Genomic DNA, 23,135 nt, shown 5'->3' on the forward strand with positions numbered 1-23,135 from the left:
TCAAAGTATTGTAATTATTTAAGTGGCGTATTAAACATATTAAACATTCACTAGCAGGGGAAACAAGTAAGTCTTTCATTTTTGTAAAAATGTGTTATGTATATGTATTGTCATTGAGCAAATAAGAACATCACCAGCCAACCCCCCTTATCTCTAAAAAAAAAACAGCTTTTCGTGCACTCAGAAAACCTGTTTTCATCTTTGTGATAGTCCATTTTGCAGATGGTAATTAAAAATGTTTATTTAGCTTTTCAGCTTAAAAGTTAGGGCAATTTTATCAACGTATAATCATTCTGTATATTATACACTAACATTTAGTTGGTTTTCACTGGGATTGAGGGTATGAAAGACTGTAATCTGAGACGTAATGACTAAAGCTGTAAAACAGCCTAGACTTTAAAATGCTCTTCTGTGTTATCGTGAGGTATACGAAATTTAAACGCACTTGGATACGTGTATTTAGCAGGTATAGTTATATTAGTTGTATTTCACTCGTGTCTGCTGCTAGTCTTTATTTCTGTTTTAGGTCTTTGAAAGTTAAACTGTCGCCATATGAAGTAAACATATACATAAATAACACGCCAATAAAATTAAACTAGCTTCTCGCTCATAGAGGTGAGTGCACCCCATTTTACCAATAGAACCCCAAAGGATGTTGTGCACATGCGCGTTGTGCAATCTACCGGAGCGCGAGAGGTAGGGAAGGCAGTTCTAATGGCGGAGAATGTTCGGTCGCCTTTTGACTACCGGGAGCCACCGACCCTCGACAGCGACGGGGATGGAAGCAAACCGCCGCCACCACGGGGGTGAGTGAGACCGGCGAGCCTCCGGTTTGTGGCCGCGAGCGATCCTTTTTTCTCAGCGGAGATTTGTGAGCAAAATGCAACGCCGTAGACGCACGCGCCGTGCGCGTCTCTTTAGTTACCATTAGAAGCCCTTTTTTCGCGTGCATGATTTCAGCGTAATATTGCAGAAAACGGGGAATGGAAAGTGATTTTCGTTCAGCTGCGGGTTGCAGCTGGTGTGCCCGGCGAAGGTGCATCTCTCCCCCATCCAACCCGCTGTGCATTTAAGCGCCATCCTTTTATTTTTTGAGATTTTGACGGGACAGAAGTACCAACGTTAGCCGTTGGAAGCTAACGGGGCTAGCCGTGGTTTAGCATTAATGTTAGCATGTCCTCAACAGGAGCCGTCAGCTGTGTAACCCAGACTGTCAGTTATATCTCTCCCTCTCCTCGGTAACGTCAGTCATATGATTTCTTAGACTGAACGTATTATTCAAAGACAATGTCGTTCAGCTCTCAGCACTTCTCGAGTGCTCAGCTGCTGTAGATCATGACTCGTGGCTTGTGTGGTGTAAGTAAACAAAGTTGCTGACCGCGACCAAAATGCCCCCAAAAACACTTAACTGTCACCGTGCTCAGTGAATTAGGCACGCAGTGTTTTGCTAATCATGCTTCTTTTTTTTCTTTTTTTTGGTCATTTCCTTTTTACAGACTGACGTGATTGCTTAAAGGGGTGGGGCCATTTTTGATTAATAAGTGTAGTGTTAAGCCTCACAATAGCTGTGCAGTAGATCAGGGTTTGTTAATCCTCTCCAATGATCACCTCTTCTCTGCATTTTTATTAGTTAGCCACATGATGTAAATCCAGTAGTATTTGAGTAGACTGCATGAGATTATTTTTCCGTTGAATGCAATGATCTATTTGTTTGTAGAACAATAACTTAAACACAAATATGTCCCTATGAAGCTTATATGTTGTCTTATATTAAACTTATAGGGACATAATGCAAGAGATTTTCTGGGAAGTAGTTTGGAATTGGTCTCCAGCAGCTTTGACGCCATGCTTTTTTACGTGTGTGTGTGGGGGGTTGTTTTTTGTTTTAATACTCTTGGCACCATCTGCAGCACATGTTCACATCAGTGCTTAGCAGGTGGTGGTGCAGAGTCCAGAGGGGTCAGATAATTTCTAAATGGGCGACAACTACCACCGTGAGGACTTCCTGTTTCATTGAGGGTGCTGGCAAAATTGTGCAGAATGAGTTGAGCCTTCTGAAGCTGTAGACCTACAATGTAATCTAATGTTCACGATGCGATTTTTAAAAAATCTGTTAGTTTTCAGTGTAAGGCCATTGCCGTTTTAATTTCACACAAACTAGCAGCAGCCACGAAATAATAGTTACGGTCCACCACCACAGCAAGCTGGGTATTTAAACTTCTAATGTGCATGGTAATTTGTGTAGTCACACTCCCAATGATTGCAAATTGTGTTTATCTTTCACAATCGATGAGTCTTTATCCAAACAATCAACACACTTTACCAGGCTGCCAGCATTTTAAAGGCAAAGTAACCTTTCCTGTAAGAAAAGAAATAATAATAAAAAAGAATAACATTCATAGTTTTTAATAGAGCAGGGCGATATGGCCAAAAATATTTATCACGATATATATTTGAAAATTTGCGATAACGATATAATCGACGATATAATTGATGCGAGACAAAATACAACTCCACAACATTACTAGCGCAAAAAGACAACCTTCCATTTATTTTCACTTAAACAAGAAGCTGGTTTTTATGTACATTAAAGCTTTATAAAAATGTAACAGTGCAAATGCAAATTCCTTGCTGAATGTTTAACCAAAAGGCATTTCCAGTAGAAATGGGCTGACATATCCTGAGCATAACCATGTATAATATCCACTGAAGTTAAAAAGAGGTGCTTTGCAACATTAAACTGCAGTGTGCAGTACGCATTTTTCAGACCATAAGGTGCACGGGATTATAAGGCACATTAAGCGAAACAAAGCAGTCAGATAAATCAAACTTTATTAAACTCATTCTTCTTGCTTCCTCCACTTCTGTACCATTGATTCATTAATGTTGAATTCTCTGGCAGCTGCTCTATTCCCATGTTGTTGCAGTATATTAATGACTAACCTCGTATTGTGGATGGATTATCTCAGTTGTTCTCCTGACTGAAGTTTGGTCCGTTTACAGTATCCTGCCATGCGATTGCATTTGTTTCTAACCATGAAGAACCTTCACGTTAACTTTTATAAGTGGAAAAGTGTTAGTGTTCGTCCTCCAGCTTCACTGTTTATGTTATGCTAACATAGCTGTGTCGCTAGCGATCACGTAGCACATCATTATATACCAGCTAGCCCAACTTCAGTAACCCTACAAACGTCACTGCTGTTTAGTTTCCTGTCTTCATTTATGTTGGAAGTGATAGCAGAGCTGTACGTTTGATTTTTTTCAGAAATCTCTCAGTCAGAACATGCAATATCATGCTTAGGTAACTAGCGAAACTAGCGAGCTAACTTCCGCTAGCTTCCTGCTAACTTCTAACTCCGTTAAATGTAATAACTTTTGTTTTCATGGATGCCTGGAAGTTAAACTTCATAGTTACACCTGGTAAAGCAGCAATGCTGATCGTTTTATTAAAGATGAAAGAATTTAGACAGTTTTTAACTCTAAGTGATGCTGCAGTGTTGTTTGACCTGAAGGATACGGAGTTTAGGACCCAGATTACTCCCAGATTTAAGAGCATCTTAGTCCGACAAATATGACAATAACAACGGCCGCTTGCATGTTCTGCAAAAAAATGTGCTTTGTTGTGTATCTGACGGACAAACACCAAACCAGTTCCACATCACGGAAGTTGCACCATTTTTACAAACCAATTCTGGTTCATCTGTTTCACTCAACAATCGGCCATGTGCGTATGAAAACAAAGGCACTGCGCATGCGCGTTTTACTCCCATTCTATCGCGATATTTCATTTTCCTATCGTTGCCTAACATTATACCGGTATTACCGTGAATGGTATAATATGGCCCAGCCCTAGTTTTTAATTAACGTTCAGACATATAGTCAGTGTTACATCCATCTACAAATATTATTTTGTGTGTAAATAATTGTATTTTTTTCACCATGTAGGTGAATTGAAGTCAAAGAGTCAATGTAACTGGGTTCATCGGAAGTGAACAGGTTCTCCATAGGTGAACTCTGTTGATATAAGAGGTTATAAGTTTCTAATGTTTGTGAAATACATTAAAGATTTCTTTAGCAAATCACTAATTATATAGAAGTGTTATTTATAAAGACAGCAGTCAGTACAAACGTTACTGAACATATATGTTGTCCTGTAAAAACAAGTACACCTTTACGCCTTCCACGCCTCCTGACAACCGAGGATGCAAGTATCTTATAGTTTAACTCTTTTTGGGAAGTCCTGCCTATCTGAAGTTAAGAGGCCACCCGAACACATGAGATATCATTGGAAAGGCCAGGATGTCCTCCTTTGAGCACAGCAGAACTTTTCAGGGTAGCTCAAATAAGTCAAAAGATATAGACCAACAGAATGGCTCTTTTTTTTTTCTCTCTCTGCATGATAATTGTATAAAATGACAGAAAAGGTTCTGGTAGCTTACTGCCCCGGGTGTCTTGAATCTATACAACATAGTGTTTGATTTTTTTTTCTTTTTAACCAAAGCCCGTCTATAACTGAAATGGAAGTAGTAGACCTGTTTTATTTAATCTGTAGTAGATAGCGGAGAAACATGAACTTCTGTCATTTAGTTGTTTATCTATGACTTAACCACCTTGGTGTAGTATGAATGATGATGGCGGTGGAGACTTTATCAATAGGAAAAGCTGAAAAAAGATTAAACATTACAGCTAAAAGGTCAAAATCTAAGCACTCCTTCACATTTTCTAAAGCGTTCCAGTGGGCCAGATTGGAGTCTGGTCAGTTCTGGCCCTGGGCTTTAACGTTTGACATCCTTGATCTACAGGCCTCAGTTAGCATGTTAAATATTAAAGTTCATGACAGTGAGCAATTAGAAAAAACTGAATAAGTATGGCTTGTTGGAAAAGGTTGCTAGGAGGAAGTCTGTTTTCTAAAAGGAACATGTTTACAAAGTTACATCTGAGCAAACCATAAGACTTCTGGAGCGATATCCTTTGGCTAGTTTAGACCAAAGTGCAGATGACCTCTTACCAGCTGTCAGCAGAGTGGTGGAGGGGTGATGATTTGGGTTTTCTGTGCAGCCACATAACTGAACAGCTTGTAGTCATTGAGTTAACCACGAGCTCTCTGTATACCAAAGTATTCTTTAGTCAGATGTGAGGCTATCTGTCTGACAGCTAAAGCTTGGCAGAAACTGGGTCGAGCAGCAGGACAGTGATCTCAATCACAGCAGCAAATCTACAACAGAATGACTGAAAAACAAAAGAATTGAGGTGCTGCGATGACCCAGTCAGAGTCCAGACCTCTACAAAACTGAAATACTGAAGCGAGACTCGAGCATAAACAAATGCCTCCAAACCACAATGAACTGAAGCTACGCTGTAAAGAAGGCTGGACCAAAATTCCTGATAAAATCATGGAGAACACAATTCCTTCAAGCTGAGGTGGTTCTTTAAGCTGTTCAATCATGGTGTTGTACTATATTAGAGTTTGTTTGGTTGTTGTTGTTTTTCTTTTTTAAACTACATCAATCTCAAAATTCAATGCTAGTCATGCCAAACAAATTTAAATATGTTTGGTAGGGTTTAGTACAATTTTCTGTGATACTTGTATGTATTTGTGTTTTTAAAGCATTTGTTAGATCACAATATCTAAACTTTGGGCATTTGATGAGACAGATTACTGATTCAGTACCAGTGTTGAGCTAGTACAATATATTCCTCATTGAGGAGACTGGGGATATTTCAATGTATGTGATGACATCAGGCTTGACTTAAACACTGCATTCCTAACTTTATAAAACAAAATGTAGAAAATTGAATATTTATTAGTAAAAGAATTATCGAAAGCACACATTTTATTTTTATTATTAACCTAATTTATTAGAACTGGTCTCATTTCAGCTCAGCTGTAAAGATTTTACCACATCCTCTTGCCACTTAAAGTCAGACTAGTTTACTCTTTTCCCTGCTGACACTGTGAGTGCACCTGCTTTCTCTCTCTCACACACACACACACACACACACACACACACACACACACACACACACACACACACACACACACATGTAGAGTAGAGCTGAGATGTATTAACATGAAGTTGAGTTGACAACTAAATATTAAGTTACAGTAAATGCAATATAAAAAAAATTCCACACAGATGTTGCATCAACATAACGAGAGTGACAGCGAGTCAGAGCGCGAGAGAAAGAGAGGTGCTGACAGGGAAAGTGTTGACATCAGTCGTGCCAGCTCGCTCAGCCACAATTTGTGGTTAAGTTACAAATGCTGTTGGCTGCACCAGCAGCAGACTGTTTCCTGTTAGCTTCCTTCTTTCCTTGTTTGCTCTCCCACTAGCAGGTGGTGCACTGATGTAGATGTGCAGTGTAGTAAATGCATAAAGTCACAGAATCCATTTTTAATAGATCAACCCACCACTGAAGTTTCTAGATCCTGCTCTAGTCCTCATCATATATCCCAAAAAATTTTTTTAAAGTCACAAGTTTAAAATGGTTTTCTTATCACTTTTTACCACCGTGACTAGTTAAGTAGGTCATCCACGTGAGCATACACCTGTATTGCTTTGCTGCAGGTACACATGATCACTTTGTTTGCTCTGCGATCCATTCCCGTGTTTATACAAAGTCTTCATGTGAGTGTGCTGGGTTTTTTTGTTTGTTTGTTTTCTAAATGAAGACCTGACTTTGTTTCTACAGCCGTGTGTGTGGGAGGAAAAGGAAGGGAACACCTGTAAAGGTGTGTGACCGAGCATATGTGACAGAAGATGAAGAGGAGGAGAGCATGTCAGAGCACAGCTACAGCCCCGGTAAATGTGAAGACTCACACAATGTGTTTGCCACCTGGTGTTGATGTGTTTTTGTCCACTGATACCTAGGTGAGAGAAAGAAAATGTTACTTTCCAAACCTGTGAAGTGATAACAAGTGTGAGTGGAGCTATTATGCTAATTTCCAACTCAGATGACCCAGTATATAACAGCTTGTTTCAATCTGTTTTCTTTTACTTTAAAGGCAACCTCCATTTACTGCTACTTTCTTTTTTCTTTTCTTGCTGATTGGATGTCCCTCAATTTTTAGCAGCAAGTGGGTGGGGATTCTGTATCCACAACCAAAGCTATGTAGCTGAGAGGACCTTGTTATGGATAGCCTTTAACGGCATACAGAGCCAAGCATAAAAAAAAAAACAAGCTTCAGGGTCGTTCTGAGCTCATGCAGACCTGAAGTTTTGAAACTTGCCATGCTTAATAAACGAATTCACCATTTTAACATTGTGTATATATGGGAAAAGGAATATGGAGAAGCATAATGGGTCCTATTTAAAACGTTTACTCTGTCCCAGGTGATGGCCAGTACCCTGAGGGTGCAGAAGACCGCCTCCCTCCACCAGGGAGTCCCTACTACCTGCCTGACCCCACTCAGCTCTGGTAAGTAGGACCCTCACCACTTTGCTCAGATGATCTTTGAGGGGAAAAAAAGACTCATGTGGAGCTAGCCACACCTGCAAGCTAGCGCAGTGTCACAGAAAAGGAAAGTTAATTCTGTAGGCAGAAAGTTTCAAGAGAGGTGCTAAATTGAGTTTGTTTTTTCGCTGACGAAAAAGCAAGGCTCCTACATTCATCAACCTCAGAACATTCATATGTGCTTTTCATTGTCATTTTGAAACCACACACATGTAAAGACGTGGAGCCACGTAGGGGTACAGAGGCTTCAGAAAGTCACTGAAATGGAAAAGAGGCAGAGAGCTGCAACTTTCTGGTTCAACTGTAAAGGAAAGTTTCATTATATGAAAGGAAATTGCTAAGTTGGTTAGGCCATTCAGATGGTGATTTTACACCAAAAAAAACAAACTGTGAGGTTGATGATTTGTAAGTTTTTATGTGCATCCATGTGTTTTGCTTTTTTTGAAATTTCCCACTGAATGATAGTCATGTTCAGGCCTGTGAAGCAAGCAGTGTACCTGTATAAATTAGAGATGGACCGATCCGATATTACGTATCGGTATCGGTCCGATACTGACCTAAATTACTGGATCGGATATCGGAGAAAAATAAAAAATGTAATCCGATCCATTAAATATCACGAAAGCACCTCACAAAACTTGCAACACGCCGTAACTCACCTCAGAACGTTAGCACGTCGGAGCATGCATCACGTGATAGAGCGGCTGTGGCATGCGGGACCTGTCGGTGGTCTGGATAGCATGTGGAGCTTCGCTAGCAACCCGGCATTTCATCTCCGACAAAGTTATCCCGAGAGAAGTAAAGCAAGTGTGTAAGTCCATCTCTGAATGTAAAGCATTCCTGCGTTAAGCTTAACGAGCGACTGCCTCTCGCTCTCCGGCTGCTACTTCAATCATGAAACTGCTTAACGATCAGCTGATCGGCTTTTCTGTCGCGAGTCCGTGTCTCTAGTTTGCTTTTGGCCCACTTTGCACCAGAAAGAGGAAACCAGCGGCTGAACAACAGCAGCACGTTTAAGCTTGATCAGCTGTTGTTAGAATTTATTTATTATTACTTTCTACTCGAGGATCTTTTTCTACGTAGCTGACGCTGGTAACTGTGCAGGGGCGGATCTAGCAAAGTTTAGCCAGGGGGGGCCGATAGGGCATTAACAGGGAAAAGGGGGCACAAAGACATACTTTTCTTTCTTATTCTCATTTAAAATGTCGAGCTTTTAATAAATAATTATCTGACACCCAAAGTTTTAATTTGATGCAAAATGAATAGAAGTCCATTACTGTATATAGTAACTATTAAGTCTAATATATATACCCTAGTAAGCTATAGTACTTTTTCCTTTGGGAAGGTACCATCTGTGCAGTCTGCAATTTTGTTGAAGAAAGATGTTGAATCTATTTAATATTTCTTGAAAAATAATTGATTTCTATGCATTTTTTTCACACTGCATCAAATTAAGGTTGATTACGTCGATTAAGCATCATGAGGTGGAGCGTGAGGGGTGGTTCCCTATTTTTTATTTATTTATTTTTGTTGTTGCTGGGAGTTGGAACCCTATTAGTTAGGTTGCTTAATATTTACGCTAAGTACTCTTTAAAATACCAGAATAGGGAGGATGGTGCAGGTTTAAGTTTATTAGATTGATCAGTATTGCTGAACTATGAAATATTTTTTTTTGCATACAGGTATAACAGAATAGCTTTAGTGTAGTTGTTGTTTTAAACTTGAGTATGAACTTATACAAAATGCAGCAAGATATTTAAAAAACAGTTTTGTTGATTAAAAAACACTATCGGATTCATATCGGTATCGGCAGATATCCAAATTTATGATATCGGTATCGGTATCGGACATAAAAAAGTGGTATCGTGCCATCTCTAGTATAAATATAACTGCAGAGAAAAAATAACTAAACTGGCTTTAGCATAAACATGTGACTGATTTTTATTAATGCACCACACTCCCAGCAGATACCATATTCATGTTGACGCAGGTTGGTTTTATTGTGGCCTTCTTGTAAAACACTTTCGGTTGATTAACTGGAGTAATGGCTAAGCAGGGCTCTAGAGTGCGACCAATTTGGTCACAAATACGACCAAATTTTTCAGTGGTGCGACTAAAAAAAAAAAATATTTGGTTGCACCTGTGAGACCAACTGTTCGGGTAGGGAAAAAAAAAAAAAAAAAAAAATCTGCAACCTTCCCTGTGGTCAACAACAGACACACATTATGCCCCTATCGTGGACTAAACCAATCAGAGATAGTAAGGGGCAGGACCTCTCTGATTGGCCGTGGTCCAGTTGAAAGTGCAGGTGGAAGTGGGAGGTGAGTAGCTTGAATAAAGCTATATCAATTCATTAAATCCTGAATCGACTTTTAAATATAACTGTGTTTTGCCAGAAACGCCAGATTCTCAGATTAAAGCTCACAAAACCATTTCAACAACAACCAAACAGCAAATGAGAGCAGGTACACGGATTCCACACAAAGACGTAAACACAGAACGGACCGACGCATCAGAATCAACTTTGTCTTTCTCGGCTTTCTCACCCGACGGCCCGTAGACGGACACGCTGTCGGAGCTTGCGGTTCTGATGCGTCCGGTCCGCGCTGTGATTACGTCTTTTTGTGCTGATTCTGAGCTGCAGGTTTTGTCTCTCTCCAACCAAAATTCACCGAGCCAGCAGCAAAAGAAGCAGCAAAAGAAGCAGCAAACTGCGCTTCACATTTGATCAATGGCGTCGTGAATTTTGCTGTTTTGCTTCCACGACTATTAAAATCACACTCCATGCACAGCTAGCTCTCTCTCTGTACTTCAAGAACAGTTTCCCGTCTCCAATCTCTGTTTTCTGTATTATTCATTCGCTTATTACCCACCAGTCTACCGTTGTTTACAGCGCTGCTGTCTTTTCTTTTCTTTTTCTTTTTTTCACTTAAATGACCTCGGACAAGAAAGCCTATTTTTTCTGTTGTTCAATACTGAAGAAATTTAAACTTTATATGCAGAACATTGTAGAATATTTTTAAGGTTATCTGCTATAAAAAGCCAGACCAGGAAAATCTCCTTCATGTTTTTCTGTGTTTTATTCTCAGTTACTTTCACACAAAGGCATCTGCTGTGATGCTCACAATTCTGATGAAGTCAGTACTGATAAATGATCAGAGTTATAATATTTCTGACTATCTGAGGCTAAATTGAATCGAATCGGGACTTTGAAAACCGGAATCAAATGGATTATAGAAATCAGTGATGATACCCAGCCCTAGTGAGCAGCCTAGGCACGACAGAAGTGGATGTAGCTGTAATAGGAAAAGAACTATTGCTAACTTTTCTGTTAAGTTAAGGCCTGATCCTTCTGAAATTCATAGCCAGTGCTCTGACACGGTGTCATCAATCTTTGAATGCTGAAAAAGCACAGTGTATCCAGAAAAACACATTATATTATATAAATTATTATAAAATTTGTGTGCGCCTAACTTTTGTGCCGGTATGCCTAACTTTTTAAAGTTAGGCGTACCGGTACACCCATGGCAAAAAGTTAGTCTAGAGCCCTGCTAAGACTTGTTGAATTGTTTTGATTTGTTCAAGCCTTTATGTGGACCACTTGTGTTTAAATCAAGTTTGACATCATGTTTTCTAGTGTGCCAGAGTTGGGGGAGGAGGGGGGAAGTGGTGTTCGAGGACCCGTGCTCTTCCACCCTCCGCCAAACTGCCGGATTCGAGAAGTCCACTGCGGAACCCAGGTGCGATTAGTTGTCATAGCGATCCGAGACATCGCCAAAGGGGAGGAGATCACAGTGGACTACAGCCTAACGGACTGGGGCGAGAATGCAATGGTGAGTTACCGACTGATGGAAACGTGACATGTTTGGTGTTATTCTGTATTTGTCTCTGGCATGAAAAGATAAAAGCTCAACTGCGACTAGAGCCTTCTAAGAGTTTTCCTTACAATTGTTCTGTGTCATAGACCCCTGTTGCTATGAGGTGACAGTCCACCAATGCATAATCAAGCTTTAAGCCCTAATGCTAAAAGCTACAGATGGTAGCTGTGTGGGGAATTATTTTCCCGTTCATAAACGTGACTGTGTCCTCAGTAGGATCCAGGAGACTCTCAAATGGGCACTGCAGACAGAATGAAGTTTGAAACGATTGAGAGACACACATGAGGACTTTTTTTCTTTTTGATTTTTGCCTGTGAACTAAAAAAAAAATACATCTTTTATTTTTTTTTTAATCTGTCCATTTAGGAGGAAGAGGCTGGCCCCCACCCACTATCGCTCTCTGTTTCTGATTACCTTACCCCCTCGTGGTCATTATCGCCCTCTTCCTCCCCACTCACCCACTCTGAACCCAGTGACTCAGACCGGGAGGAGGATGAAGAGGAGGAAGATGATGACGACGACGACGATGATGAAGAAGAGGAAATGGAAGAGATAAGGGGTCGAATGCTTCGGCGCCGCAAGAAACGCAAGTTGCCTGCGGCGGTCAATTCGAAGAAGAAGAATAATGCGCCCACTTCTTCCAGAGGACCTGGGCGCCCCTGCTCCTCCTTCTCCCGCCCGACACCTGTTGCACCCCCACCTAGATCCCAGCCCGCAGTCAGTTCTCTGACACCCCCAACCACTAACATAAACAATAACATCAACATAAACATCGGCAGTTCTAGTAGTCCCACGGTGAGCCGGCGGCAGCACTGCCCGTACTGCGGCCGGCACTACCGATCCCTGGCACGCCACCTGGAGAAGCACCACGCCAACCAACCGGAAGTCAGAACAGCCATGGAGCTGGCTCACCTCCACACGCACAGCTCTTCAAATGGCAGCGCCTCGCAACCCCACCCCTCTTCATCCTCCACCTCTGCTACTCACAGTCATTCCTTCGCAGTCCCTCAGTCGTCCTCCTCCAACCCAACTCCCCCATCTCTCTTCCCCAGGGAGAGGGAATCACCTGCCACCCGTTCGAGCACAGGCGCCGTCTCGTTCTCCCTTTCGCTTTCACCAAATGCTTCGGCTCAGCCTGCAGCTGCTAAGAAAGCACCCAGCTTACCACTGCCCGCTACAAAACCCCCAGCACCCCCGATGGTGCCCCGGGTAAAGAGTCCGTCACCTCCGCCACTGTCTACCCCCAGAAGGGGCCGGAGGATGAAGAAAGAAAAGCATGAAGAACAGCAAAAAGTCGAAGTGGAGAGTCCAAGAAATCAAGAGGAGTTAGTTCCACCTCCTACACCGGACCCAGACATCGATCCAGATGAAGAGCTGGAGCTGAGCGCGGAAGGGGAGGACGATGCACCTGAAGAGAAGAATGGAGAGATTGTAAGGTGTGGTGAATTATTGTCTTTTTTCTGCTCTGCTGTATCTGAGTGTTTTTATGTTTGAGGTTTTTTGAAAGTTGGTTGAGATTCAACTGTTAATTTAAAAGCATGTTTCTCTTTCTTCCCTTTCCAGCACACACAGACATCACATGTCTCCACTACTCTCCTCCCTTTCTTGCCTGGTCCTGTATCTCCGTCGTCAGCAGCACTCCTCCTTCCTTTCTTTGACTCGTTCTCCTCATTCTGCCGAGGCCTGGCGCCTGCTCTGCCACTCCAGCCTCTCTCTGCTCATCCTCTACAATCGCCACCGAGAATGCGAGGTGGCCAAGCTCACTATCCAGGACTACCGTAACCGCATCACCCCTCAGCCCAACGCCAGCAACAGCTCCCCTTCTGGCATGGAAGCTTTCCTGTCCCCCTTTGAGCGCCAGGTCTTGTGTCATCTCCCACGGGCTGGTGTCTTAGGCAAGCGAGGGCGCATTCAGCCACTAATTCTCCCGCCACACTGCGAATCCTGCCTCGACCTGCTTCTTCGAACCAGCCCCAACGTAGGGGTGGACCCAGAGAGCCCCTACGTCTTCTCCCGGCCCTACCACTCCCCTGCTACCCCACTCCGTGGCACAGACCTCCTGAGAAACCTGGCTCGAGCCAGTGGTGCTAAAAACCCCGGAGCATTAACGGCAACACGAGTGCGGCGACAGGTTGCCATCCTTACCCAGCTGCTACTGCTGGAGGAGGGTGACACCCAGGGAGGAGCCATCAAACGGCTGGAGGACTTCCTGGAGCACGAGTACCACGTGATCCAGAACTGCTCCACTATCATACGAGACCCAGCACTGATGGGTCGTGTGGGTCGAGTCGTTCTCTATGGAGAGAGGGAGGGAGTGCTTTTCAGAGGGATGAGCCTGCAGCACATCTGCCTCGAGTTGGACGGTAAGGAAACCCTTTTTTTTTTTTTTTTAACTTAATTTTTTTTCTATTCAGTAGAAATGATTGAGTGTTTGAGGAGTGTTTGCCCATCAACGTCTATTTAATGCATGAATTTCTGTCTTCTTTTTTTTTTCTTTTCTTTTTTAAAATTTTTTTTAGAAAGTTCAGTGAACCCTAATTTCACCGGTTAAGAGTGCAGCTTTCATGGATTTAAAACAAACTAGTGCAGCTAGATGGCACTAGAGGTTAATATGAAACTTGGCGGGGGAGGGGGGGTTGTTTTTTAAACAAGGGTAAAGAATTGTCAGTGTGTTTGAGTGACTCAGGGAAATGTAGTGTGCTCATTGAATAAAATAAGAGTATCAATGGAACTCCGGCTCATCTTTAAAAAATGAGCATCAGCCAGCTGCTGGTTAGCTTTGCTTTGCATAAAATCAACAGGGAAAACGATTAGCCAGTCATTATGCTATGTTATGCTAAATCAAACACCTGCTGGCTGGCTCATTTTAAAAACTTGAATAATGTAAATTGTAGTTCTAAAAATGCAAAGTAGTTACTGAAATTTCATTTTTAAAATGTATTCAGTTATTTTCATGCAATATTATTTAAATACTGTAGTCTCCAATTTAAACTGCAACACACCCATGAGAGGAAGTTTACAAATCCGAGACCCATTTTAAGCCCTCGAGAAAAAACTTCATCATTTTGTCTGAGAAGAACATTTTACAACTTTGAACTTATTTATTACCATTTGAAGTAACATTAACCGTGTGGTTGAACAGTTTTGCTTTGCTAGTACGTTTGGATAACTAACCTCTGTTTGATCTCTTTTCATGCAGTCATGTCTGGCAACTCGGCAGATTCCTTCTCAGAAGATTCTGAGGCAGAGGAAGTGAAAGAGGAAATTAAAGAGAAGACAGAGGTCACGGTGAAAAAGAAGGGACCGGGCCGACCTCCGCGGAAGAAAAAGGCGCCCGTTCCATCACCTGTCGTCAGCCCGTCTTTAGCTAATGCCCATAAGAGAAGAAACATTCCACCTAAATCAGGTAAAATCTGTCATCATTAGTGCGTGACCTCACAAACATCTGTGTTAATACTTCAGTCATTAAACCGTGTCACTCCTCTGCCTCGGTCACACAGGGAAGCGCGGCGTCCTGAAGCGTCCCTGGTCAGAAGCCGAGCGTGTAGCAGTGGAGACTCACCTGAAGAGAAACCTCATGGAACTGCGCGTCCCTGCGAAGGCGGACTGCGAACGATGCCTCGAACTCTGCCCTCTGTTGGTGAGCAACCAGCGAGACTGGAGGGCGATCAAGTTCTACGTCCACAACCGCATCCAGCTGCTGAAGAAGCAGGGGAGGAGGGAGAGCGCGGCTGCAGTCTGCTAGGGCCGAGCGCTAGCAGGACAGATATCATAATGTAAAAACCACCAGCAATCACAATGAAGAGGAAAAACTCTAGATCACGATCGGACGCAGTTTCTCTTTCCCCTTTATTTTTATTTTATTTTTTACATGGGTGCCGTACTCTGAAGTATAGCTGCATTCCCCGTCTCTGGTCATATGGGAGTAGTGTAATAACAATGAGTAAGCTAAGAAGACAGATGGGTTACTCCAGTTAAGGATGATGAGTGTACTCGGTGTTGCGGATGCCCGGTGTCTCTTTTTTTTTTTTTTTTTTTTTTTTAAATGTCTTTTCAAGCGGTTGTACAAAAATGTACTTTTGTGTGAATATGCATTGAAACACAACGAATGATTTTTTTTTTTGTATTATTTTTTTATGTCATTTTGCTTTACTACAAAACAGTGGCAAGCGAGTGAGTGTAACGGAGAGAGAGAAGAAACAAGCAACAAAGGTCTGTGACTACAGCAGTTAGTCCTTGGTCCAGCATTTCTTTCCACTGAAGGCTGAAGACCAAACATGAATGTGTAAAGCTTTGGAAGAAGAAACCAATGGTTCTGATCTTTATAACTAGACTACATGTCATGTGAAAAAAATGTATGAAACTGTATAGTTTGTGTTTGATACTGACTGACGTTGTTCTCCCAACTCATGGCTCCCACATGAAGAGTGTATTAAAGTATTCTTCAAAATCTCGGACCATGATGCACCTGTGAAGTGTTTTTTGCAAACCTCTGTACCATGATCATAGTCGAACTAGTATGTATCAAGGCACGCCTGAATTTATTGCGTAACATAATTTTAAAAAAATAATTGTATTTCAAAATCAACATATGGTCTTATTCACAATGTAAATACTTACTAATCTATCAAAGTATGCAGTAGTGATTACAAAGTATTGTGTTATTGTGTACATACTGTAAATACTATCTGTACTTATTAAAGTGTATGACATTTTGCTGTGTTTTCGTAAACTGGTTTGTGTAAGCTGAAGACAAGAAAAATGAAATGACAAATTTTCTCATCCTGTATCGATTTTGTTTATTTAAAAAAAAAAAAAAGAGGCAGTTCTGCAAAATGTCAACATTATCAAACAAAATGCACATCAATCTTTTACATTGTTTTACAAACACAACGAAAAATATCAGAGCTTTGCAGTACACAAACAACATGTTGTCAGGTACACTGCTTTCTGATTAGTATTCAAAATGCATGCTAATTACTGTAATGCTTAATTCAGAGTATTTGAAAGGCTATTCTATTTACATATGCATACCATCAAAACTTGACAACAATACAAAGACCACTACAGTAGTGACCCATCACAAAATTTAAAATGGAAAGTGATCTAACACATCAGTACACCCTCACCCCCATACCAAAAAAGAAACTTAAAAATGGTCATGTGATGCTAACAAATCTTATAGCTACTGCACAAGCAACACATGTCCTAATCACAGTATAAATAAAACGAGATGGTGTTATTGGCATACAAATACACTCCGTATACAAAGTAAAACACGCAACATCCAACATTGGTTCCACATTAAGACGAGAGGGGTTTGAGAACAACTGTAAAACTAACCAAGCCACAGACACTGCTGCAATCACAGTATCCTACACACTTGGGTATAAGAAGAAGGTACTGAGTGATACTAACTACTATGTACAGATCTGTGGTATTCTCCAGGATCAATTATTGTGCTCTGTGTTACCACAGGGTCAGCTTTGTCAACAACCACAGTAATCATTGCATCACTGAAACACTGTCAGATACTGATGGCTGGATGTGTAGTGTTCTCTGTTTGTATTAATATTTTTGGTAGTATTTTACTATTTTGTCGTATTTTTGGTTTGTAACAGTGATAAACTATCAATGATCGGTTATTGATAAGCTAACCCTGTGGTATTTGTGTTAGCTTATCAAGAATCATAATTTATGGCACTATCGTCATCATTACGCACATTAACTGTTGTTTCACACAAGTTGGAGATGCAAGGCAGTGACCTCACATTCCAGGATTTTATCATTTAGGGAATATCACAAAGGTAAGGAGCTTTTATTCCCAGGATGATGATAAGAAAGTTTGCCCTCTTTACCACTGGCAGAAGCACAGTAACACACTGCTAACAGAAATAGTCCATTACCTGTGTATAGAATTTTAGAGCAGCCATTGTTTTAGTTTACAAAAAAACCTCCACAGCACTACTCATTTTGTTTATCGTATTTTGCTTCCACTTGGAATCGAATGTGTTAAAGGCATAAAGGTTTTCTTTCTTGTTTGCCTGCCTAAATTTTAATAGATATTATTTAACTTTTTTAACCATAAGCAAGAAATTCATAGTTTCAATTGTATTTACATAAAATGATGCTGCAGCCATGGAGTTTGAGTTAATATGACCTCCAAATTTTTAAACGGTATAAATAACCTGAACATGAGACAGAATTGATGGATTTAATGTCTCAGTAAGTCAGTATAAAAGTAACGTGAGGTCATTCGTTACTTTTCCCATAAAAACAAAGAAAATGTTTCAGCTTGTACAGTTTTCCTTACTTACAATATTAAGTTTCAGTCTTGTTCTCAACTGATTCTGCACAGTTTCCTTCATCACCTGTTTGACTCTGTACTACCTCCATAGGTGATGTGTCACCTTTTCCAGGGTTAAATAATGGAAAGATTTCACCTTTGAATGTAGCCGTGAAAGATCCAATTAGTGTTTTCTCTTCTACATTATAAAATGAAAGCTCACCACTGTCACAATCCAAATACACACCGACCGTCTCTGGTCTTGAATGGAAAGGTATTGAAATCTCAGGTTGTGTGCTAAACTGAAAACTATTTGCTCTTTTGGGAGACGAAGACAGAAACCAGAAACCATTCGATGTGTTTGGAAAAGATGTGGATGAATTACTGGGGATTTCAGCTGCACTTGTAACTCCTACCCACCAGGACTGTTTGATGCCTAGCTTCTCATCTGTCCTCATAGAAACCTCCCAGTAGTGTTTTCCAGAAGAGAAGCCAGATGTTCCTTTGATAGCTGTGACACAGGTAACCATCTCTCCATCAGGAAATTCTATCTGGGCCTCTCTCACTCTGTTGCCTACAACCTTGAGGTATGGGTTGTTTCTGTCCTCAAGTTTAACATTAACTGTTGAAAATTGAATCAGAAAGAGTGACAAAAGTCATGAAAGAGAAAAAACTGTGAAAATGTGAGATTGTCAACAAAATGAATGAAGTTATTACCATAATGATTTCTAGCTTCTGAAAGACGTCCATCTTCTGTGGGGAAATAGAGAATACATGTGTTTATAATATTATGTCCTAATGACATAACCTTCATGTGTCACCGTGATTCTAAGAACAAGGACAGCTTTAGTAACGTCTTACCTCCTGCTAAAAGTTTATCAGTCTCTGTAGAGAAATACAACAAATAGTTTATCTGTATTTTTCGTTTTAATGGAAGAATCATTTGAATCAGATTTCTTTGTCATGTCAACACTGTGCAAATGATTACAGAATGTCTTGTGTAGCTTTCCACAGTGATACTGATGGGTCAGTGTGGGATACTGCAATCCTATAACTTTTGCAATGTAGGAGGTGTATCTGATATCGGATGATCTGATATCGTCGTGTTGGTGTTGTTCCCAGACCATCATGAAAATGTTGTTCCAGGTTCAACATTGCAAGTGACCAATCACATTGTTGTGACGTTATTCTTTTGCGCGCCAAGCCATTCGTGCATTTATGAAATTCCAATGTTGCAAGGACAATATCAATTCTGCTTACTGTTTATTAAAGGGTTACGGTTAGGGTCAGGGTCCGTTGATCGGCGGACAGAGGCGGTTTCACGCAGCTTTAGTACAGTTTTTTGTTTTACGCCGGTTTTTCCCGAAGTCGCAAAAGTATGACGTCACAACATTCTGATTGGTCACTTGCAATGTTGATCCTGGAACAACATTTAGTATGATGATCTGGGAACAACACCAACACGAGGATATCAGATCAACCATCTGATATCTCCATGTTGGTGTTGTTCCTGCATCATCATAAAACTCTAGGTCCAGGATCAAGATTGCAACCAACCAATCACAATGTTGTGATGTCCATTTTTGCAGTGTGGGGGAAAAGAATAAACTGTCTTGGCTTAGATAAAACTCTCTTCTGAAAGACATGACAAGTATTTTGAGTGTTTTACTTATTATTTTTTTCAGTATAACAAATATATTATCAGATTAGCTTTGCTGTTAGCCAAATTTAGGCTACTCCTGTTGGTTTCCTAGTGACAGTTTTTAAAGCATCAGCTAACTTATTGGCTAATGCTAACGAAGTGCTCAGACAATATGATTGGAGACTTGCAATATTGATCCTGGACCAACATTATGATGATGATGTAAGCACAACACCAGCATGGGGATAACAAATCACAGAGAGAATAGGATCCAGGTTGTGTCAGAGGCTGACTTTGCTCCATCTTCAAGCAAATGCATCATTCTTTTATCCCGTTATTACATATATAACAAAACCACAGCTGATGTGAAAAATGATTTGTTCAGTGTGACGTTCTTACCACTTAAGCCGTTCCCTGAAACACAAAATATTCATGTCAGGATTCATTTTCCGCCCGGACACATATTTATATAACTGAGAGCATTAATTTGAACTTGTCGTGTGCTCTTTCTTACCATCAATTTGGTCTCTTCCTGATTGGGCGTTCCTCACTGAAACACAAAACAAACATATCAGGATTTAATTTCAGACAGTGAACACTTTCTTATGACAGTGATAACTTTAAAGTGTTATCTATTTAAAGATATTATATAAATATATTGTGTATGTATTCGGTACCTTTCTTTCTGTAGTACATCACTCCCAATGCAGCCAACACTAATGCAGCTACAAGAAGCAGTGCAAAGGCCACCCACCCACCTGGCGAGGACTCTAATAAACAAAAAGCAAGAAATCTTGTATTTCAGCTTTTACTGTATTTACAATCAAAAACAAATAAACATAATATAACTATTACACACACACAAAAAGTCTCTTTACCAGGTTCAAGAGTCTTATGAAGAGTTCCCAGGCTCACTTTGGCCTCCTTTACCTCTTTATCAGAGAGACCCACTGAGCAGGAAGGCTCAGAGGTGGAGGAAAGAAGAAGCCAACTGTGGACTAAAAAAAGTCCAGAAGACAGATTTCTGTACACCAGACTTTGAGGTTTCACATCCTGCTTCTTGTCTGACCAGCGCAGCACAGGCTGTGGATACCAGCCTTCAGATTCACAGCTCACGTTCACCTTGTCATCTTCTCCCCACACTACTGATAGAAAAGGAGGACTTCCCGAAGCTAGATAAAGGGTCCGAGGAGGAAGATGAAGAACATTTTAATGCGACGGTTTAGAGCAAAGCTTTTAACATCATATACATTTCCACCCCTAAGTCACTCACCTGTCACGAGTAGATTAACAGGTGCACTATCATATCCCTGGTTGCTGCTGACATAACAAAAAAAATCTCCTGTATCCTCAGTTGTGACGTTCAGCAGCTTCAGGCTCACATCGCCTGATTTCAGTCCGCCTGACGCTGCATCCTTGAGTCCAAATGAGACTCGGCCAACGTAGGCAGGTTCTTGATATTTGAACTTTTTTGACTGGTAGTGCATTACCGGGCTGTCAAAGCGATTAGTACGGTACCAGCGTACCTCCAGCTCCTCTGCATTTTGCTGTGGACTGAGCCAGCACGGCAATGTGACCTGATGGCCACGAGTCCCAGTGACAGGAGACGTGGTGGTAACCACCAAGTTGGTTGAAGCTGTAAGATAAATAACGCTGACATCATTTATCTTTTACACTGGCAGAGTGGAAAAGATGGTTAAACACAGAAAGATAAATCTTATTATAACGAAGTCAATCAAGTTTCCAGGTTTAGCAAGAGAAGTAACAATAACATGTGGCTAAACTTTAAAAATTCAGAAACATTAAAGGTATGAGCAGAATCAGACACTGAGATTGTGTGTGTGTGTTTGTGTTTGTGTGCTACTAATCAGAGACTTACTGGGAGCAGCAGTGCAGGAAGATATAAACAGCGTCAGGAGACACAGACCTGTCACCCGTCGATCTGTAAAAAGGGAGGTGACGGAAAATTGTAAGGAGACGTTATAATTTCCTCCCCATAACTCAAATCCAGCAACGCTTAAGAAAACAAGCGTTTAATGTTGACGGCAGAAAAAAAGGGCCGAGGGCTAGTTCACGATTAGCATGCTGCTAAACGACAAAACAAGTGATCAGTATCGACCTACCCATCGTGTTTCTGTAGCTCCACCGAGAAATCACCCTCACACAGTCAGAGATGTGCAGCTTAAAGGGAGGGACGAGAAAACGTGAAATCCAGCAGTCCGGGTAGTCCTTTCTTTCTCTGCAGTTTCTCCGCTGACCTCGATAGCTTGCTGCTTGCATTACTCTTACTTTCACTTTCATTTTCATTTTCGTCGGAGAGGGCGGAGAGACGAGGATTTGAACTCTGAAACAACTTTTATTATATCGATCTCAGGATGTCTGTAAGTACAACGTCTCCCGTTTGGGCCAATCTCAGCGAAACTTTGCGCGAACATCGCCACACATACAGTGATGATTACAATCGCTATGATTTTTTTAAAAAGACTTAATGTGAATCTAAAATGTTTTTGACTTCAGTGTAACGCTACTCTCCGTTTGCGTTTGTTTCACGTGACACGCTCAACGTAGGTTGCCCGTATGTAACTTAACGGTCACCGTAGTTTGTATCGGCCACGTGATTTTGTTTCATGCATCGCTACGAATGACTGCAGACTTTGAAAAAGAGCCGCAGACTGGGTCGATGGCGTGCAGCTCTGTGCCCTCATACAGACTAAAATGGCTCATACCACTTTTTATGTCCGATACCGATATCATAAATTTGGATATCTGCCGATACTGATATGAATCTGATATAGTGTATTTTATAATCAATAAAACAGTTTTTTAGGTCTTGTTGCATTTTGTATAAGTACATACTCAAGTTTTAAAAAACAAAACTCCAAAGCTATTCTATTATACCCGTATGCAAAAATACATTGCACCCAAAATATTTAAAGTTCACCAATACTGTTCTTTTTATTTCAACTTTTGGTAGAACTTTAAATCTAAGTATTTTAAGAAATATTCAAAAAGTAATTCAAAATGCAATTCTATGCATATTTAAAAAACTCTTTGGCTCTGGAAAAAAAAGAAGAAGTGCAGTATCAGCACAAAAATAATGTTTATATTCAACAACTTAAAAAACAATAACAACACATTGTAGAATGGACCCTTTTATACTTAAAGCTGAACATAAATTGACACCCAGACTGGAAAGCAGTGCAAATAAATGCAACCATGGCTTCATGACACTCATATTTTATCAAGACGGAAGCTGTTTCTATCACATTTAACCTGAGACTGAATTTTGTCTAATTTCTACACACAGCTTAACACAAGTATAAAAAAACTTCTTTTTCATAGTTCCTGTTTTTTTAACCACGAAACGGTTTCGTCTGCAACACTGCTTTTTCCAAAGAAAGACTTGAGTCTATCCATTGAACGGTCAGATTTAATAATGACAACGCACAGACCTCTGAGCTGCATATATCGGCTGTAAAGCTTAATGTAGGAATGCTTTAAAAACATTCAAAGATGAACTTACGCACTTGCTTCACATTTCTGGGATAGGTTGCTCGGAGATTAAATGCCGGTTTGGCAGCATGTAGCGAGGCTCCAAATGCTTTCAGTGTGAAGCAACTCCAGACTGCTGACAGGTCTTGCAAAACCAGCGATATAGGATCCATACATTGTTTCTATCCTCTGTTCGGTATGTAGCCCTCTGAATTTTGTCAAATAGATGTTGGGCTTTTCTTTGTTGTTGTTTTTTTTTTATTAAAAAGTCAAAATGTCTGAACGTTTTGTCTGTTTTACTTATAGCCTATAGCACATTTAAACAGCAGAAGTTCACGGACAGTGTTTCAGAGACAGACATTTACATTCCAGGTCTCCAAAA

General features: G+C 40.8%; 2 protein-coding genes across 2 annotated transcripts; one reads left to right on the forward strand and one right to left on the reverse strand.

The window, feature by feature from the left end:
* The first annotated feature begins 648 nt into the window (after positions 1-648).
* On the forward strand, positions 649-16,055 carry LOC146580335 (uncharacterized). Its single transcript, XM_085266995.1, has 8 exons — positions 649-806; positions 6,694-6,803; positions 7,335-7,419; positions 11,093-11,288; positions 11,700-12,769; positions 12,897-13,696; positions 14,533-14,739; positions 14,834-16,055. Exons 1-8 carry the CDS (start codon positions 664-666, stop codon positions 15,076-15,078), a joined length of 2,856 nt encoding a protein of 951 aa, XP_085123121.1. The 5' UTR covers positions 649-663; the 3' UTR covers positions 15,079-16,055.
* Positions 16,056-16,107: 52 nt separating this feature from the next.
* Positions 16,108-21,849, reverse strand: LOC146580336 (butyrophilin subfamily 2 member A2-like). The gene is made up of 10 exons (XM_085266996.1): positions 21,385-21,849; positions 21,141-21,203; positions 20,535-20,897; positions 20,140-20,433; positions 19,939-20,031; positions 19,776-19,811; positions 19,661-19,675; positions 18,481-18,504; positions 18,337-18,372; positions 16,108-18,241 (listed from the first exon to the last, which is right to left on the reverse strand). Exons 1-10 carry the CDS (start codon positions 21,566-21,568, stop codon positions 17,655-17,657), a joined length of 1,695 nt encoding a protein of 564 aa, XP_085123122.1. The 5' UTR covers positions 21,569-21,849; the 3' UTR covers positions 16,108-17,654.
* Positions 21,850-23,135: the final 1,286 nt, after the last annotated feature.

Source organism: Mchenga conophoros, linkage group LG3 (genome assembly GCF_057382185.1).
Source record: "Mchenga conophoros isolate Kocher_MC1m ecotype Shallow Benthic linkage group LG3, M_conophoros_male_GT1.1, whole genome shotgun sequence".
Lineage (NCBI taxonomy): Eukaryota > Metazoa > Chordata > Actinopteri > Cichliformes > Cichlidae > Mchenga > Mchenga conophoros.

What these genes read in the sequence shown, in the direction of transcription:
- LOC146580336 (XM_085266996.1), bottom strand. Translation starts at nt 21,568, where the DNA reads ATGAAAATGAAAGTGAAAGTAAGAGTAATGCAAGCAGCAAGCTATCGA. An exon ending in TTCCTGCACTGCTGCTCCCA is followed by an intron (nt 20,898 to 21,140) that starts GTAAGTCTCTGA and finishes TTTATCTTACAG; the next exon opens with CTTCAACCAACTTGGTGGTT. An exon ending in TGATAAACTTTTAGCAGGAG is followed by an intron (nt 18,373 to 18,480) that starts GTAAGACGTTAC and finishes ATTTCCCCACAG; the next exon opens with AAGATGGACGTCTTTCAGAA.
- LOC146580335 (XM_085266995.1), top strand. Translation starts at nt 664, where the DNA reads ATGCGCGTTGTGCAATCTACCGGAGCGCGAGAGGTAGGGAAGGCAGTT. An exon ending in AAACCGCCGCCACCACGGGG is followed by an intron (nt 807 to 6,693) that starts GTGAGTGAGACC and finishes TTGTTTCTACAG; the next exon opens with CCGTGTGTGTGGGAGGAAAA. An exon ending in AAACATTCCACCTAAATCAG is followed by an intron (nt 14,740 to 14,833) that starts GTAAAATCTGTC and finishes TCGGTCACACAG; the next exon opens with GGAAGCGCGGCGTCCTGAAG.